At 34.8% G+C, this 20,705-nt stretch overlaps 1 protein-coding gene and 1 long non-coding RNA gene across 3 annotated transcripts; both read left to right on the forward strand.

The window, feature by feature from the left end:
• The first annotated feature begins 291 nt into the window (after window positions 1-291).
• Window positions 292-8,052, forward strand: LOC116405870. 2 transcript variants are annotated; one of them, XM_031889656.1, is made up of 3 exons: window positions 292-862; window positions 7,513-7,571; window positions 7,679-8,052. In XM_031889656.1, coding segments are annotated over exons 1-3 (579 nt in total). In that variant the 5' UTR covers window positions 292-343; the 3' UTR covers window positions 7,680-8,052. The 2 variants fall into 2 exon arrangements, 1 of the variants encoding a protein (XP_031745516.1); XR_004218948.1 differs by lacking the exon at window positions 292-862 and adding an exon at window positions 5,299-5,315.
• Window positions 8,053-16,235: 8,183 nt separating this feature from the next.
• On the forward strand, window positions 16,236-19,935 carry LOC116405873. Its single transcript, XR_004218952.1, has 2 exons — window positions 16,236-16,332; window positions 19,367-19,935. It is a non-coding gene; the product is annotated as an uncharacterized LOC116405873 (long non-coding RNA).
• Window positions 19,936-20,705: the final 770 nt, after the last annotated feature.

Below are 20,705 nucleotides of genomic sequence, written 5' to 3' on the forward strand. Positions count from 1 at the left end.
TGGGGATGAAGGTGGCGTACTTCGAGAACCAATTGATTATAACCTTTGGGATGTGTAATAAAATCCATGGATTTCGCACATTCAGGGAATTTCAATGTGTTCGACTGACTTTCCAAAGTTACTTTCTCTACTAAAGCCTGAAGCCCCGTATGCTGCAAGAATCAGTGTTGCCAATCGAGGTTGCAACGTTTCAAATTCAACTGATCAGCATACCATTCAAAATTTGAATTTTCAACATGACGAGTTTGTAACTTTAGTGCCCCTTGGAGAAGAAAATGAAATTCAGGGTATATGTAATTCAGGTTTTGTTCCACAAGATAGTACAATTTAAATTATTCTCCATATGTTGCTTAATTATCTCATAACGGTTTATTTAAACCAGGATGCAGTGCATGATAGCAACGGTCCGGTTTCTTTTGCAGAAATAGAGAACAACACGACAGCTAGTATTGTAGAATTATCCAATACTCTTGGTAATTTGGATGAGACACATTGTTCTTGCTCTAAACATAGCGCAAAGAGAGTTTGGGAAGCATCACTTTCTTCCTTGAAGTCAAAGAAAGTAAAAGGAGTCAATCTGGACCATTTTCATTCTCACTCTAACAAAAATCTTGATCCTGAAAGTGATGTATACGATACCTGCTCTCAAGGATGCTCTTTAGCCAATTCAAAGCATGAGATTTTATCAAGTATTTATCCTAAAAATCCAACCAATCAGTGTACACAAAATTTCTGTCAAGAATTTGGAAGTGTAAATGTGGCATCAGAGGACCTCAATTCTGAAGAGAACACATTAGGAAAACCATTTAAAATTATGCTGATGAACATTGCAGACGAAACTAAGAAAACTCAGCTCATGAAGGTACGGTACCAATTTATAGTCTTCTAAAATATTCATCATTCATGTTTCTTTTATGAGATTTTCTATTGATAGTATTGAAGTTTTATATCCTTGGCTTAGTATTCTTTAAAGGGGTGTTTGGCACAAGGAGTGGTCCAAGAAGTTGTGAAATCTAGAAAGTTTTGAACTCTTAGGGCCTAGGACATACGAAGTCAATAAGGCATAAAATTGAAATTTTCTTGTCGGGAGTCCACAAACACTTTTGGCCAAACAAAGAGCGGAAAACTCCACACTTCCCTAATCCTACTCTTCCAGCTCCTTGGCTCATACAGCCTCTACGATCTCTACATACTGATAGGCCCATGGTAGTGAAGGTGTACACCCGTAGGCACAAGAAAGGATTCAGGAGAGGAGGATGGGAAGCTGTTTTGTTGGTCTGAATGCTGCTAGTTAAGGGGGCCATGAGTCTTTTATGCTTTCATATAAATACTATTATGATTGTTTGGGGAGGGTATGTTTTGGCATAGCTTGTATCAGGTTTCTTAGAATAATTGGGAGAGCTAGAGAAGCTTCTGATTCCTTCCCTCCATTATTGATAAATAAAATTGAGGTTAAGGCTTATCATATACATACCCAGTCATTGAACTTCTCCATATTCCTTAAGAGGCATATCTTGCTTGGCTTATTTGGCTGGCTCTACTCATGTAGGATTTCGAAAGGCGAATCTGACATCCTGCCAAAAATGATTAATCAGTTTCTTTAACATGAAGTTTAGGGATTCAATCTTTATATTATTTTTAAGAGTTATTCAATATCCCTACCTAGAATAGACAAATGAAGCTTGAAACTACCTATAATATTAATGTTGTTGTTTAATTATGACATTTTGTTATCGGTCTTTCTAACTTACGAATATCCATCTTCTGATATGTGTTCACATGCATATTTTATGGATGTAGATTTTATAGTATTTCTTTATTTATTTTATATGGCATTAGCTGTATACTTTTTTTTATAAATATTAATATAAATATTAAACCACCGATTCACCAAAAATTTTAAGCTGATGGTTGAAAGAAAATTCAATTATAGCCTTAAGCTTAAGCTACTTTGGTGGACTAGAAAGTATAATCTTAGAAACACTCAATCTGATCAAGTTCTCTGAAGCAAGAATTAAAGTTCGGAAAAATCTTTGCGGATTCTTACCAGCAACTATAGAATTAAAGAGTGAGAACTGAGGAAATTTTTCCCTTAATTTTGGGGATTTTGAACCCTTAGAAGCTCCTGTAATAATCCAATATGATCTATTTCAAAGTGATTTTTCCAATCCTATTGATTTATGTAGAATAAATTCAGTGATTTTAGATGAAGGGCTCCAAAGTGATGGTCTCCCAGATACCTTAATTTTCTCAAACAGAATGGCTTATCCATCTCAAGAAATCCTTTCGAAGCACTTAGGAAGTTGGGTGATGAAGAAGAAAACCTTGTTCGACCGGAAAGAGTTTCAGCCCTTGAATCCTCGCCGAAAAAAATAATTTTCAGAAGGCAAAATTCAAATTTGGGTATAGCTGGCATCTCCATGTACTTAGAAGGGGAAAAGACTTCAACAGAAAAGAGAGAAAAACAGACCTCGAAAGAAGAAAAGGCAGCCAGTCGGCATTTTATTATCTAAAAAACAGCTCACCTAGCCCTCCCCAACCAAATTTTTTCAAACTTAATGTATTTGCAGACATTTTTAAAGCTGACACACAGATGGTAGGCCCCAAGAATTCTATTAAACAGAATTCCAATGGCTTTTGGTATTCTGACGAATTGGAGGAAGAATCAGAGTCCTCTCCTCCATCAAGGAACTTCACTTGCGGGCCATCTCCTGTTTTCAGTTCTCAACCAAAATTACCAGCCTCTCCCAAGACTAAAATATCCTCTGCAATGAAAGCTATTCCATTTCATGCCATAAATTTTTCTAAGCACCTCAAGACCTATACCAAAGGGAGAACTTTTCGCAACATTTGGATGAGCTTAACTAATTCTGATTTATTAGAGGAAAGTTGTGTGAAGATACAAATTCAAAATTCAGTTGGCAAAAGGTCAGTACTGCCTTCCTCCTTAAGTAATAAATTTTCTCAATCCTCCTCCAAACTTTCTGGTTCATTCTTTAATTTTGTGCAAGATACTTCTTATCTAAAAAAAGTTGAGAACCTAGAAGATGAATTCAAGGAAGTTGAATCAGTCACCAGTGTAAGTAGTGCAGAATTTGAACCAGTTGAGGAAGAAATAATTCAATCAGAGACAGAGAAACAAGAGGACAGTGACTCTCTCGGTCCATATTTTATTAAATTGTTTTCCTCCCCATAAAAAGAAATTTTGTGCAGGTCAGCAAGTATCCTTCCCCCTCAAGAGTTGGTTCCTTTCTTGGCAGCATGTGAAATTGAATTGATATAAGGGCAGAGGTAGCAAAGATGGAGATTATATCATGGAACACTAGAGGATTCATGGGCCATTCGAAACAATTGGCTATTAAAAATCTTTTGAAGAAAGCTAATCCAGATAGAGCATTGATTCCGGAGACCAAAAGAGAAGAGATTGCCAGTTGTATTATAAAGGCACTATGGATAAATATAAGTTGTCGATTATTGAAGTTCGGTCAAGAGAAGGAAGGTCATTACAGTGTGGCTTATAAGTTGTTTCAACATTAATTTATAAGTTGTTTGGAAAGGTTCTCGCAGAAAGATTAAAGAAAGTCAGGCCAGGTATTACTTTGTAAGACCTCCTATTATCTATACCTATAAAAGGAAGGGTAGAAAGGGAAATTCCTTAGCAACCAATTATGAGAGAATAATGGGAGAGGATCGTGTAGGTGGGGCCCGCCAGGAGGAAGAGAGAGAGAGATATAAATATGTAATGTTGGGGTAGGGGAGGCTAGGTCTTTTTTTGTTATTTCAAGGAGAGTAAAGGTTGCTGTAGCCTGAGGGTATCCAGCCCCGTATAAAGGAGTTGGGTAAGTTTTCTATGTTGTTCTTCCTTTATTTTTCATATCTACTACTGTTGAATGTGTTTTGGCTTTTACATAAATAAAGAATTACAGAGTGCTGCCTCTGTTTAGCCATTTCGTTAGGATATTTTGTGTTTTATTGTTAGAATCTAACATACTTCTCCATTACAATGTGGCTTTCTGGAAGAGTGCCAAATCTTGGATCCTATTTTAATAGCAAAAGAAACTGTGAGGTCTATAGTATCCGAAAAAAGAAAAGATGGATCATTAAATTAGACCTTGAAAAGGCCTTTAACAGAGTGGATTGGAATTTTAGAAAATGTAATGCAAAAGAAGATCTTCGACGTAGGATATTGTGTTATATTGGCCAGCCTTTACAGCATCCCACTTTGAAGTCTTTGATGATCAGGACTTTCGGATCAGCCCTCTGCTTCAAACAGTTTTTGCTCAACCAATCAAGGCTTATTCTTCTTTGTTCTCAGCATGCTGCCTTTGATTATGATTTTGCTTTGGAAAGATTCTTTTTATCATTTTGTTTGTCTCTGTTTTTGTGGCTTTTTGTTTTGATCTTGTGTTGTCGCTTTTTGGATGTTTTGAGGGCACTAAGGGGGTGTCAACCTAGTTTGAGATGCCCGGATGCGCTTGTTGATCTTCCCTCTCCCTTTTTGCTCTTTGTATAATCCTCATGTATATTGAGCTTTGTCTCTTTCTTTATATTAATAATAGTGAGACTCGTATCCTTTTTTAAAAAAAAAGAAAGAAAATTCAATTATATATCACCAACACTCTCCTCACTTGTGGGCTTGAAATATTTGAAAGGCCCACAACTGGAAATGGATTTTAATTGGGGAGGAAACGACAATGCGAGGCTTGAACACAAGACCTTCTTGGACCACCTGCTCGGATACCATATTGAAAGGGAGACAAACAAACACAAAACTTTACGTGGAAACCTGTGTACCAGGAGAAAAACCACTATATTTTTTTTCTTATTATTTTCTGATGAAAAATACAATAGGTACAAGGGAGAATAAATAGAATATACAGAGGAATAAAAAAGGAAAATATTTAGGAATTAAGAAAAATATTCCCATAAACTTTTCATAAATATTCTAAGATTCTAACAATTAAAAGTTCTATTTATTCCAAATTGTGACTACTCTAATGTGCAGTTGTTTTCTAATTCAGATGATTGAGGAGCTTGGTGGTTCTCTCACTACTGATGGGAGTACAAGCACTCATGTCATTACAGGAAAAGTGCGAAAAACTCTAAATTTTTGTATTGCTCTCTTTTTAGGGTTAGTCTTGCAGCCTTAGACGAACACTCTTCTATGTGTCCTTTTGGCCTTTGAATACCGATAATTATCTCATTTGCACAAAAGTTAGCGATTCCATGCACACAAGGCCTTTGCCGTTATTCTTCCATTGCCTCGTAGTTGTGCTTAGGCTAGAAATTGTTGTGAACCTTCTAGATCTAAAAGGGTATAGTTTCTTATTCTACTGCCTGTTTACTTTTAGTTAAACATCAAAATCAATTCTTATGTTTGAGTTGGATTGTATCATGCTCTTCCTTTTCAGTTGTTTCTATCGTGATGGTGGGTAGTGGTTGTTAAGACAACCATTAGGCTAATTTGGGTAGGGTTTAGGAAATACTTTTCTCATTTTACGTGTAAAATGGCTCAAGCTCACTAATAAAAGATATTTGTTGGCTAGCTAGTGTTTTTATCCTCGATTTCCTTCTTCCCCTAATACATTATGTTATGGAATTTGTTAGATACCTAGATTAGTATAGGGTTGGGGTATAAGGGTAATTAGATATTTAGAAAGTTACTAGTAGTTATTGTGTAAGTGTGGTTACTAGTAGTTATTATGTAAGTGTGGTAACTAGGGTGGTTACATGTTATTATAAATGGAGGGAGGGTAAGTTGGGAGAATTCTGGGGAGTGATATAAGCTTGGGTGAGAGTACTCAAGAGGGAGGGTTCCAAGTGCTTTATACTTGGTTTTATCTTGTATTTTCTTATAGTTACATTATAATAAATTCAGATCTTGTTCTTGTTAGGAAGTATATGTCTCCAATATTATTTAAATACAGTAGAAGAATTAAAAAGGGTAATATTGACCCACACGAGAATATAGGAGAGATTATAGGAGGAGAGAATATCGGAGGAGATCTTTCCCATTAGTTTGTTAGTAAAGCAAAATAAAAGGGAGGAAAGAGGAGGGAGAAAGGGAACAAAATATTCCAAAGAAGTAGAGGCTGCCGTCTTTCGTGCTCGGGAGAAGTAGAGGGTCCAAGTCAAGTTCTTTTTATTCGACAATCTCCGGAAGAATGGAAGGATCGTCGAGCAAAGGACCAATGATTGAGAGTATCATCGAAGGTGGAGGTAAGACATTGAAGGAAATCAAGGTAGAAGGTAAAACAAACAAGTTTGAAAGGGATAAAAACTCGAACGATCATAGCAAATTCAAGAAGGTTGAAATGCCTGTGTTCAGTGGCACTGATCTGGATTGTGTTTATTTAGAACGGATTGGAATCTTCAGGTCCATAAATCGATGGACTCTAAGAAGTTGCTAAATCCTTAGAAGAATCGAGGAAAACGCGATTGCAACGGTTATACAATGAAGGTGAAGTGGATGGCAAAGAGTGACCAAGAAGAAACTATAGAGGAAGGTCGATAAGGATTACTTGTGAGGCTCAAATGAAGACTCGAGTGAAGAAAAATTTGTTGCTCAAAGAAACACAAAATGGTTGGTTGCAATGGAGAAAGAAGAAGCCGACAGTTACCGGTCTACAGAGGCTCGAGAAGGTGGTCTGAAATAGGGGTGAATCACGTGACGAGGAAGAAGTTGCTGCACACATGATGGTTCCAATGACGTGGTAGAAATTGTGGATTAGGACAAAAGGAACAATCGGTTTTACTATTTCATGTTTGTAAGCACACCTTGAGGACAAGGTGTTTTGAAGGATCGGGTAATGTTAGATACCTAGCTTAGTATAAGGTTAGGGGTATAAGGGTAATTAGATATTTAGAAAGTTACTAGTAATTATTATGTAAGTGTGGTTACATCTTATTATAAATGGAGGGAGGGTAAGTGAGGGGAGAATTCTGGGGAGTGATTTAGGGTTTGGGTGAGAGTACTCAAGAGGGAGGTAGGATCGGGTATTTTCTTATAGTTCATTATAATAAATTAAGATCTTGTTCTTGTTAGGAAGTATCCTAACAGAATAACTGTAGAAGGTCTCATGTTAGCGAATGATAATCTGCGTTAAGTGTGTATTTGTAGGAGTTCTTCTCCAGGGCATCTATGGTTGATATTCTTTACCTTTCAATATATCAAAGCCAAGGATTCTTTTGCATTTCTCTATGCTTTTCTTTACCGATTTATGCTTTTTTTTAGTTATATTTGAGAATAGTATTTCATTTCTTTCATGTGAAATGTTGAACTTCAATAGTGTGGAGAGTGGAACGTAATATCTTACCTTATATATTAGTAAACTTGATTTTAAGCAATGTGTTTTTTAAGATTTTATGTTGTAGAATGTTTTTTGTTCTTCAAGCTACTGTTCTTAACTTTATTTTCTCCTGTTAATGTTCTCAATGATTATCGAGCATATGCATTACCATGTGCCTCCAAGCGTGTCAGTGTGCTCTTGCTCATAATTGCAAATTACTCAGAGCTTGGATTGTCTCCTCCAGTTGGTTAAAGGAAAGCTACCGGGAAGGCAGATTTGTTGGTAAGTTCGAATGGCTTGCTAGTATCAAAGCGTAATGTATTTTCTTCCACTTATGTTTTTCATCCTACCTAATTTTTGTGATTGATTAATTCCTTATGGATCTGCAGACGAGTTGCCTTACATACTAAATGATGATGACTACATATCGAAGTATCGAGCCAGCCTAAAAGCTGCAGTTCTCAGGGCAAAAGCATGTTCTTGAGCTTTATTTGAAGGGTATGATGTTTGCATATCAGCTCACGCTCAACCACCACCTAAAACTCTATCCCTGATAGTCAAGTCAGCCGATGGAAATGTAATTTCTCTGTTATTGTACAAATCTCGAGTACTAGGTTTGGTTCTCTATATTACATATACAACCACTATAATATGGCTATCCTCCCATCTAATGAAGACGTGAAGTTCTCAACAAACAAGCACGTATACGAATTCTAGACATGGGTCAATAAATCATAGACATGGTGACGTGTCATTTTTTTCTTAAAAATATAGGATAGTGCTAGATCACAGTTTTAATATATATAATTTAAAAAGTATGTATCATATTTATATAGAAATTCAAAGTCAATAAGTTTATGTATTTATATGCTTAAAAATAAGCTTGTCCTTCACTCAAAACTTATTCAAAGCCAAGAGTTTAATATGTGTGTGTGACCAATCTTGACCTTTATTGCATTGGAATACTTGTTGTCTAACACATCTACTGTACTAACTAGTGTTCAACATGTGTTCTCCGAGTGTTCCATACATATTGTTTATTGATACACTAGCCAAACTTGTGTGTATGTGCTTCTTAAGTCTTTAATATTTATGTTTGTTTTGATCCTAGGAATTGAGCATGTAATGTAAAAAGTCTATGCACAAGGGGTCATATGGCCATCTCCGTGTTTCTTTAATTATCAAATTTGTTCAAGTTTTTAATTGTCTCTAAATCAAAATCTGGAGTTATTTTTTGTGATTTGGTGTACAAATACATACATCCATGTTTCTAATTATGATTAGATTGTTTTCTGCTCGCAACATTTTATTGTTTAGCTTGTCTTTGATCTTGAACTTACTATTATGTTGATTTAAATTCCATTTTAGCCTTAGAACTTTCAAAACATCCATTTTAGTCATCGAGCTTCCAAAACGTAGCCAACTAACGGTTTTAGTATTTTGTAAATTATTTTATCAATTAATATTCATTTATCCAATACTCATCGGTCATTTCTGCTATATGTGATTGGAATATATCTCATAGGAAGCATTTTGAAAGTTGGGAAAAGATGGAAAATTTTAGGGACTAGAACAAGAATTTGTTTAATATTTTTTGATAGGGTGAATTCTTGCAATTTCCTTGTCGTATATACATAATTTTTTCTCTCATTTGGCAAATTCATTATGCTTGAAAATTTAGGTGATTCATGAGCTAGATAAAGTAAACAACGTATGGAAGATGATCTTTGTGGCTTGTGAGGAAGACGTGGAGGAAGCCTTGGTGGCCGTAGAAAAAGGGATATGGACTTTCAACGTTGAATGGTTAATGGCATGTATAATGAGACAAGAAGTAGACTTGGAGGCCCCTTAATTTGCTGAGTCCTTATGAGAAACAAGGTCACCCTAACTTTCACTATGAGAAACAGCCATTTCGTCCTTGTGTAAATCCACTCTTTTCTCAACTCACTCTAATTTGGTACATAAACAAACTCTGATCACTCCATCTCTATATTCATCAGTACATAAAAGACGATAAGTTTATTCATGGAGAAAGTTGGATGTAAGTATGTTTTAGGAATGGTCCTTCATTTAGTAACTTTGGGAATTGTAAAAATGAGGTAATGAAGTTCTATCAAGTTGAATGTTCTTGTTTATGTTAGATGAGACTGATTCTTGGATACCAGAATTAACTTGAAGTACGTGTTTGAGTTCCATTGGAGTGAGTAGAGAAAAGATGTTCCTTTAAAAAGGGTAATTTTTTTATGTAGACTTTCTTTTTATTAAAATTGCTTAAAATACAATTTGAGAGTATTTCAATAGCTTTCAAAGAGTTGTCAAACACTTGTAGTTTTTCTAAAATAACATATTTTCAAAATTAATTATTGTAATAGTTAAACAAAAGATTCTTTCCCTTCGAAATTTTAAAGTTTGTCTAGTTACCTCTTAAACCTTTCAATTGTTTAATAGGTCTTTCAATTTTATGTTTTAAGTGTCTATAAATTTTGATTTTTTTTTATTTGTTAGATATAAATCTGAAGAAATGAATAAAGTAGATTTGTAAGTTTAAAATAGTTTAAAAGTTGAGAAATTAAATTTGTAGTTTAAAAAGTTGGAGTAAATAGTTTGTGTTAAGTCGGGTTGTGATATTTTATTTATTTATTTTAATAATAGAAGAGAGGGAGACGAAAACTACAGACTGAAGGGAGAAGAAGCGGTGGCTGACTTTGTATATTTCTCCTTTCTTTTCAATTTGAGAAAATTTCTTTGCAATTCACTTTGAAAAGGAAATGAATATTTCTCCCTCAGACTTATCTCTCTCTTCTTTTCAATTTATTTTCAATTTTTCTGTGTGCTTCTCACAGTGTATGCATAATCTCTCTTTCATTTTGATATTCATCTCCATTTCAAATATCTCCCACACAAAGAACAAAGAAATGAGTAAAGTAACTGAGAGAGCATTTTGTTTTTCCCTTCATATGGTTGGTTACTTTTTGTCAATTAAATGAAAAGTGAAGAATAAGATAAGATTTTCTTTACCCATTTGCCATCATCATCAAAGCTATTTACCTCATTTTTGTTCACACACACACAACTTCATTTTGTTGGATTACACTCATTTGAGAAAATAGCAAAATTTTATTAGAAGAATAGCAAACATGAGCATTTCATGTGTTTTGAATTTTCATTAACCCTAAAATCTCCTCGCCTGCTTTTTAGTTAAACTGTAACTAATTTTGAAATATGCAAAATTTTAGCATAAATATTGATTTTCTCCTACATTATCTTAACACACTTTTTTTTTCCTCCAAATATTGGATTTATATCAAATCTTTATTTTCAAATTTTACTTTATCCAAATTTTCATTTTTCAAAATTTCATCGTTATTCTACTTTTATTTTTGTATTTCATATATATATATATATTTATAATATTTAATCTTATTTTTTCTCTTTTCCTATTCATCTTCTTCCTTTCTCTTCCTCTTCAACCTACTGCCACACCACCGTCTCTCTTCTTCCTTCTCTTTTCATTCTCCAATCAACTTCATCACCGTCTTCCACCTACATCGAGCGTCAAGCAAATTTTGTCCTATCGTCGCATCACCGTTAGCCCGAGTCACTCCGGTTCCGTCACGCCATGTATGTTTAGATTTGAATTGTTTGGTTATTTGTTGCACCGATCCGTCTCCGTTAGAATTTGATTCTCCACAATTTGGGTAAGTTATGGAATTTACATATAGAGTGAATTGAATGGATTAAATTGTTTGTGGAAGTGATTGATTTCTCTTCAATTATGTTTAGGTCGGTTCGTTGCACTTTAGTTTGAAAAAGAAGCTTAAGTAAGGTTATAAGCTAAGGGATTCTCTACTACTGGACTCACCTATAGTTTTGAATTGTGCTGTCTGTATAGTTACCTCCGATTGAGTAAAGATGTCGAAACGATATATATACGTATGAATGTAGACTTGATGTTGAATGCATATGTGATGTCTGGGAATATATATATATAAATATGTATGGATGTAGACAGGACGACAATTGTAGATTGTGTTTGTATGGAATGTGGATGTGAACTTGTGATTGTCGTTTAGATTTGGTGTATGTTATACTAAAGTATGGTTGTGTACTGGTGAATTGAGGGGTGTTATGACTATATAGTTTGATTGACTGATGTATTGATATGTTACTGGCGAACATTGGGCTAAAGTGAGATAAGTTGACTATTAGGGTGTTAAGTGAAAGGATTATATGTTGAAGTAGCTGGACTGTACTATGAATGAGTGTTAAGATGTTTAGAATGGATTGAGGGGGAAATTGTTAGATTTCTATTGGGTAGTTACCTTGCAGGTGTCCTACAGGATCACCACCTGATATGTGCATCCTTCGATAGCACTAGACTGATATGTGCATCCTTCGGGAGCATTAGACTGATATGTGTTTCTGCGGAACACTAGACTGATTTATGCGTCCTTTGAGGCGTTAGACTGATTATGTGTATCCTACGGGATCATAAGACTGTGACTGTGCAGGGTACCCCAATAGGAAGTTAACAGTTTCTTTTACCCCTAACGGGACCAATAGCGGGTCTCTTATTGGGTATGTTTATACTCATCCTTTCATGTTTAACTATTTCAGGCAAAGGTAACAAAGGAGGTAGACTGACGAGGGACAAGAATGAGACGTGATTGCCATAAGGGAATGTCCTTCAAATGCTTCCGCTTTATGTTTCTTGTTTTTCCTTTGTACATGAGGTTGTTTAAAAATTTTGTGATGGAACTGAGTTTACGAACTGTTGTTTTGTAAATAGTACTTTTAAAGTTGGGTCGTTACAACAAATTTTAAGTATTAATGTAAGAATTATGTACTTCATTATAAAGATCGATAGTTTAAAGTTTTTGACGATAATTTACATGGAATTACATGATTAGTTACCACTATCAATAGAATCACTTACAAATATTAACACAATCGTGTACCGATAACAAGACGATTGTTTACACTATTCAATACGATCACCAATATCATATGATCGTGTACCCATGTCAACACAATAATTTTTTTTAATCAATATTATCATTTACCGTTGTTAAATTGTCGTTTATCACGGTTAATAGGATCGTTTAATGTATATTATTTCATTGCACGATGGTTTACTTATTCTTGCATTGTGTTTAGTATTATCATTTTGTACATTTTATTCTTTTATTCAGTAATAAATGTATATCTATGTCTATCTATTTCTTTCTATCACAATTAAATACTTATTTTTTTTTTTTTACAGATTATAATGTCTTTTCCTATTGTTGTTTTTTATGGAGGTCAATGGAATGGATGTAATATTTATGAGAATTACTTAGTTGCTGAAATTTTGGTAGATGTCCGAGTCAGCTTTAATTCTCTAGTTGATTTAATATGTGAACAGATTCAATTGGATGGATAAGTAGAATTATCTGTTTTACTTGATTTTGGTAAAAGCAAGGTCCAACTGTGGTGCCAGTAAAGAAAGACAATGATGTGGCTTGGTATTTATCTTTTGCTAAAGATGCAACTAACATACATCCATTAGTTGCTCATGTAACTGTTGATTTTTTTAGAATGTCTTCTTCTTCTAGTAGTGTACGATAGAATGTTGATATGTCATTGAATGTAGGTTCTTCTTCTTATGTTTCAAATGATGAAATTATAAGAGACATCTCATATCATGGTGATTTGAAGGAAAATAGTTTATTTGAAAGTAAAGAGGTGCTTTCAAAGTGTTTTGGCATAATAGAAGTGAATAACAACTTTCAATTTAGAACTACAATATCAAATTTGAGGTCTCTTGAATTTAGATGACTACTAGAATGGTGCAAATGGTTTATTAGGACATCTCGTTATAAGAAGAGCGAGTTGTGGATGCTATGAAAATACATTTATGAACACGACTGTTCATTGAATACTAGTTGTCACATGCATGCTTCTTCAACAGTAATTGACAGTTGCTTGATAGATGAGTTCAGGTTCATGTCTACTGATCGTTTCATTCCAAAAGCAATTGTGCATAAGGCATGTACAAATCTTGGAGTTAATATAAGTTAGTAGAAAGCTTGCAGGGCAAAAGAACACATAGTAAAGATATTAAAAGGTGACACAGTTAAATCAAGTTCCCATTAGTTTGTTAGGAAGTATATGTCTCCAATATTATTTAAATACAGTAGAAGAATTAAAAAGGGTAATATTGACCCACACGAGAATATAGGAGAGATTATAGGAGGAGAGAATATCAGAGGAGATCTTTCCCATTAGTTTGTTAGTAAAGCAAAATAAAAGGGAGGAAAGATGAGGGAGAAAGGGGACAAAATATTCCAAAGAAGTAGAGGCTGCCGTCTTTCGTGCTTGGGAGAAGTAGAGGGTCCAAGTCAAGTTCTTTTTATTATTTGTTTTGCATTTTCATGGTTGCGGTTTGTTCTTAGTTTTTCTTGTTCTTTGTTGTGATCCTCACTGGAGTGTGCCTTTAGGAAGTAGATGTGAGTGATTTTTTATTCTCTATACTATAATTCATTGAGGTAATTCAATAAAGTAAGATACACTTGCCGTATATTTACAGTATCTTAACAATTTGGTATCAGAGCGTTTTTACTTGGGAGAACGATAGAGCAGCACAAAAACGGATCGAAGAGAAGTTGGAGACCTATGATAAGGAAATCTCGGGGATACAAGTGGAGTTACACAAGTTGTTGGCAATTGAAGAAAACTTGTCATGCTTGCCAAAAAGCATCGAAAGACTGGTCATCTAGTTGGAAAAACAAGAACGGTTGCTAAATGCATCGAAGGAATAGCAGAAGGATAATTCGACAATCTCCAGAAGAATGGAAGGATCGTCGAGCAAAGGATCAACGATTGAGAGTATCATCGAAGGTGGAGGTAAGACATTGAAGGAAATCAAGGTAGAAGGTAAAACAAACAAGTTTGAAAGGGATGAAAACTCGAACGATCATAGCAAATTCAAGAAGGTTGAAATGCCTGTGTTCAGTGGCACTGATCTGGATTGTGTTTATTTAGAACGGATTGGAATCTTCAGGTCCATAAATCGATGGATTCCAAGAAGTTGCTGAATCCATAGAAGAATCGAGGAAAACGCGATTGCAACGGGTATACAACGAAGGTGAAGAGGATGGCAAAGAGTGACCAAGAAGAAACTATAGAGGAAGGTCGACGAGGATTACCTGTGAGGCTCGAAATGAAGACTCGAGTGAAGAAAAACTTGTTGCTCAAAGAAACACAAAATGGCTGGTTGCAATGGAGAAAGAAGAAGCCGACAGTTACCGGTCTATAGAGGCTCGAGAAGGTGGTCTGGAATAGGGGTGAATCACGTGACGAGGAAGAAGTTGCTGCACACCTGATGGTTCCAATCACGTGGTAGAAATTTGTAGGAAAGAGGATTAGGACAAAAGGAACAATCTTGGGTTTTACTATTTCAAGTGGGTTCAACTTACTCTAAATGAGCTTCAACTTATTCTAAATAAAACATTGGGGGCACATCATTTTGTAGATGAAGTGGATGGAGAGTTCCAAAAATAGGAGGGAAGAAAAACGTGTATGTAGGTGGGTCCTAGGAATGAAACCGGCGACAGTATGATTTTGGTCTTGACGCAACACTTTGATTATGGCCTAGCCCACTAGAGATGAAGAGTTTGAAAATTAAACACTTGTTGGTGATATGCAAAGGGTTAACTAAGACAATGTGTTTTGGAAAAGGAAAATTCAAGTACATTGGGCTGCTTTGTGGCTGAAGTCAATGGACCTTATTGGAATCGAGAGTTTTTCAAAGCCGAAGGGGAGGATTTCTTTTTCAACATTGAAGAGCAGAATGTTGGGGATTGTTTGCAATTAAAAAGAGAAAAAAAGAAAAGGGGGCCTTGATCATGTTTGTAAGCTCACCTTGAGGACAAGGTGTTTTGAAGGATCGGGTAATGTTAGATACCTAGATTAGTATAAGGTTAGGGGTATAAGGGTAATTAGATATTTAGAAAGTTACTAGTAGTTATTATGTAAGTGTGTTACATCTTATTATAAATGGAGGGAGGGTAAGTAAGGGGAGAATTCTGGGAGTGATTTAGGGCTTGGGTGAGAGTACTCAAGAGGGAGGTTCCAAGTGCCTTATACTTGGTTTTATCTTGTATTTTCTTATAGTTCATTATAATAAATTAAGATCTTGTTCTTGTTAGGAAGTATCCTAACAGAATTCCTCTAGAAGGTCTCATGTTAGCGAATGATAATTTGCGTTAAGTGTGTACTTGTAGGAGTTCTTCTCCCGGGCATCTATGGTTGATATTCTTTACCTTTCAATATATCAAAGCCAAGGATTCTTTTGCATTTCTCTATGCTTTTTCTTTACCCATTTATGCTTTTTTCAGTTATATTTGAGAGTAGTATTTCATTTCTTTCATGTGAAATGTTGAACTTCAGTAGTGTGGAGAGTGGAACGTAATATCTTACCTTTTATATTAGTAAACTTGATTTTAAGCAATGTGTTTTTGAAGATTTTATGTTGTAGAATGTTTTTTGTTCTTCAAGCTACTGTTCTTAACTTTATTTTCTCTTGTTAATGTTCTCAATGATTATCGAGCATATGCATTACCATGTGGCTTCAAGCGTGTCAGTGTGCTCTTGCTCATAATTTTTACTATATCTTGTTACTAAAATTGCAAGTTAATTGCAAATTACTCAGAGCTTGGATTTTCTCCTCCAGTTGGTTAAAGGAAAGCTACCGGGAAGGCAAATTTGTTGGTAAGTTCGAATGGCTTGCTAGTATCAAAGTGTAATGTATTTTCTTCCACTTATGTTTTTCATCTACCTAATTTTTGTGATTGATTAATTCCTTATTGATCTGCAGACGAGTTGCCTTACATACTAATGATGATGACTACATATCGAAGTATCGAGCCAGCCTAAAAGCTGCAGGTCTCAGGGCAAAAGCATGTCCTGAGCTTTATTTGAAGGGTATGATGTTTGCATATCAGCTCACGCTCAACCACCACCTAAAACTCTATCCCTGATAGTCAAGTCAGCCGGTGGAAATGTAAGTTCTCTGTTATTGTACAAATCTCGAGTACTAGGTTTGGTTCTCTTTCTTACATATACAACCACTATAATATGGCTATCCTCCCATCTAATGAAGACGTGAAGTTCTCAACAAACAAGTGATAGAACTAAGTCATGCACAGCGGAAAAAGAATCGAATTTCTACTCTAATTGCCACAATTAACATGTAACCATAAACTAATCAAATTAGGGTTTTAGGAAATATTACCTTTGAAGCTTTCAAAAAGTTTGATATCTTCTTACCAATTCAAACCGAGACCACCACTAGTACTCAACTGCTATCCTCTAAACAAAGAACCGGGTTGTGGGACCCAATTTTGGTGTAGAAAGTAATGGAGATAAAAGGGGGTTAGAAGGTTTCTTTTTTTTCTTTGGTTGAGATGATGAAAATGATAAAAGAGGCAAAAGTCCTTCAACATTTGAAAACACCTCTATTTATAACCTAATTACATGAAAAATGCATGTAATTCATTTGTCAAATCTCAACACCTAATGTTCCACTAACAATTAGTGGAACTTAGTGGGCTAGGTGTCTATATCTCATATAGCCACATATCCCACTAAGAGTTAGTGGGATTATCCAACAAAATGTTGGATTTTCCCACTAACTTAGTCCAAGGGTAAAATGGTCATTAGATATTTCTAGTCAAAAGTCAAACTTTGACTTTTCTAAGTCAAAAGTCAATATTTTGACTTTTTACCATTTTGTCCGTCTTGACTAATTCCAACCTCCCGAGCATGAATCCGCATTCATTTTTCCAAAATTCAAATCACATTTGAATATATGGTCGGTCAAAGTTTGACTTTTCAAAGTCAAAAGTCAACATTTTAACTTTTTACAATTTTTGACCAATTCCATCAATTCCGAGCTTCTTAGTATGAATCCGCATTCATACTTATAGTATGAAAAACATGAAGCTCTTTTTCTATTTAGAAGACCGACGACTATATCACTATACCTGTCGGTTTCTCTTTCTTCTCCCAATTCGAACAATTCGACTTATTTCATCACACTGTTCTAAGTTTAATCCATATGAGCTAGCAGAGGAACCTAATGGACCTATAGATCATGGGCTCCAACGATTCAAGATTAACTAGCTAAACTCTTTTAGACAGAGTTAATCAACATTCGTTAACTAACGGGTCATTCCACTAAAGTCCCGTAGTTGCACTCCCCTCACTATAGATATATTTGTGTCCATTTGATAAAACCATAATTGGTAAGTTAATCCTTCACAGGTTGCTCGTAACCTTGGCTGGGTTAAAATACCGTTTTACCCCCAAAAATTACATCTTGCTCCTTAAGTCCCACTAATCCACTATTGAACAATTGGTTTAAGGTTCAACCTATAAACTTAATCCCTCTCGGGCCAATGAGAGGGTGGGGCCCCTTGTTCAAGACTTGGATTCAGTGCTTAAGAGAACAACCTATCTACTAACCCTAAAGCGGGTAGGAGTGAATTCCATCTTGTACCCTATGTTCCCAGCTATCCACCCGATCATACCCTTGAAATTGGAGGCTTATTGGGCCAACGCTGATGAGCTGCCCTCACCTATGCAGATCTAAGGATAATCTCGTATGAACAAGAGTTCATAGTTAACTCAGGATTAAGACTAAGTTACCGAGGTCATCAATAATTGAGATAGTCAGTTTTAAACAGTAAACGGTATTATAACGTAAAAAAGATAAATTCATGGTTCAGTCTTATGTAAACACTTTACATAGGATGCCCCCACTTTCATGTCTCTACATGAACGATTAGGATCACCTCGTTTGTACTACAAAGTGGGCCGCATCCATAGTTTCTCTAAATAAGGCGCCCAACCTTTATTTCATATACTATAGACTATTTAGGCTATATACTCGAACTTGATCCACGTTTATGTTTACACATAAAGTTCAAGTTTATTCAAAAATAGCCTTGGAACTTGATTTATTGGATTTAAGATTATAATATTTAATTTCTCAATAACAACTTTATTGAACAAATATGATTACAAACTACGAGTTTTAGGAAAAAATTCCAACAACAAGCACGTATACGAATTTTAGACATGGGTCAATAAATCATAGACATGGTGACGTGTCATTTTTTTCTAAAAAATATAGGATAGTGCTAGAACACAGTTTTAATATATATAATTTAAAAAGTGTGTCTCATATTTATATAGAAATTCAAAGTCAATAAGTTTATGTATTTATATGCTTAAAAATAAGTTTGTCCTTCACTCAAAACTTATTCAAAGCCAAGAGTTTAATATGTGTGTGTGACCAATCTTGACCTTTATTGCATTGGAATACTTGTTGTCTAACACATCTACTGTACTAACTAGTGTTCAACACGTGTTCTCCGAGTGTTCCATACATATTGTTTATTGATACACTAGCCAAACTTGAGTGTATGTGCTTCTTAAGTCTTTAATATTTATGTTTGTTTTGATCCTAGGAATTGAGCATGTAATGTAAAAAGTCTATGCACAAGGGGTCATATGGCCATCTCCGTGTTTCTTTAATTATCAAATTTGTTCAAGTTTTTAATTGTCTCTAGATCGAAATCTGGAGTTATTTTTTGTGATTTGGTGTACAAATACATACATCCATGTTTATAATTATGATTAGATTGTTTTCTGTCGCAACATTTTATTGTTTAGCTTGTCTTTGATCTTGAACTTACTATTATGTTGATTTAAATTCCATTTTAGCCTTAGAACTTTCAAAACATCCATTTTAGTCATCGAGCTTCCAAAACGTAGCCAACTAACGGTTTTTAGTAAATTATTTTATCAATTAATATTCATTTATCCAATACTCATCGGTCATTTCTGCTATATGTGATTGGAATATATCTCATAGGAAGCATTTTGAAAGTTGGGAAAAGATGGAAAATTTTAGGGACTAGAACAAGAATTTGTTTAATATTTTTTGATAGGGTGAATTCTTGCAATTTCCTTGTAGTATATACATAATTTTTTTCTCTCACTTGGCAAATTCATTATGCTTGAAAATTTAGGTGATTCATGAGCTAGATAAAGTAAACAACGTATGGAAGACGATCTTTGTGGCTTGTGAGGAAGACGTGGAGGAAGCCTTGGTGGCCGTAGAAAAAGGGATATGGACTTTCAACGTTGAATGGCTAATGGCATGTATAATGAGACAAGAAGTAGACTGGAGGCCCCTCAATTTGCTGAGTCCCTATGAGAAACAAGGTCACCCTAACTTTCAGTTTTGAACAAGCAGCAGCCAGCCATTTCGTCCTTGTGTAAATCCACTCTTTTCTCAACTCACTCTAATTTGGTACATAAACAAACTCTGATCGCTCCATCTCTATATCATCAGTACATAAAAGACGATAAGTTTATTCATGGAGAAAGTTGGATGTAAGTATGTTTTAGGAATGGTCCTTCATTTAGTAACTTTGGGAATTGTAAAAATGAGGTAATGAGTTCTATCAAGTTGAATGTTCTTGTTTATGTTAGATGAGACTGATTCTTGGATACCAGAATTAACTTGAAGTACGTGTTTGAGTTCCATTGGAGTGAGTAGAGAAAAGATGTTCCTTTAAAAAGGGTAATTTTTTTATGTAGACTTTCTTTTTTTATTAAAATTGCTTAAATACAATTTGAGAGTATTTCAATAGGCTTTCAAAAGAGTTGTCAAACACTTGTAGTTTTTCTAAAATAACATATTTTCAAAAATTAATTATTGTAATAGTTAAACAAAAGATTATTTCCCTTCGAAATTTTTAAGTTTGTCTAGTTACCTCTTAAACCTTTCAATTGTTTAATAGGTCTTTCAATTTTATGTTTTAAGTGTCTATAAATTTTGATTTTTTTTTATTTGTTAGATATAAATCTGAAGAAATGAATAAAGTAGATTTGTAAGTTTAAATAGTATTAAAAGTTGAGAAACTAAATTTGTAGTTTAAAAAGTTGGAGTAAATAGTTTGTGTTAAGTCGGGTTGTGATATTTTATTTATTTATTTTAATAATAGAAGAGAGGGAGACGAAAATTGCAAACTGAAGGGAGAAGAAGCGGTGGCTGACTTTGTATATTTCTCCTTTCTTTTCAATTTGAGAAAATTTCTTTGCAATTCACTTTGAAAAGGAAATGACTATATAGTTTGATTGACAAATGTATTGATATGTTACTGGCGGACATTGGGCTAAAGTGAGATAGGTTGACTATTAGGGTGTTAAGTGAAAGGATTATATGTTGAAGTAGTTGGACTGTACTATGAATGAGTGTTAAGATATTTAGAATGGATTGAGGGGAAAATTGTTAGATTTCTATTGGGTAGTTACCTTGCAGGTGTCCTACGGGATCACCACCTGATATGTGCATCCTTCGGG

The sequence above is a fragment of the Cucumis sativus genome, unplaced genomic scaffold (assembly GCF_000004075.3).
Source record: "Cucumis sativus cultivar 9930 unplaced genomic scaffold, Cucumber_9930_V3 scaffold40, whole genome shotgun sequence".
Classification (NCBI taxonomy): domain Eukaryota; kingdom Viridiplantae; phylum Streptophyta; class Magnoliopsida; order Cucurbitales; family Cucurbitaceae; genus Cucumis; species Cucumis sativus.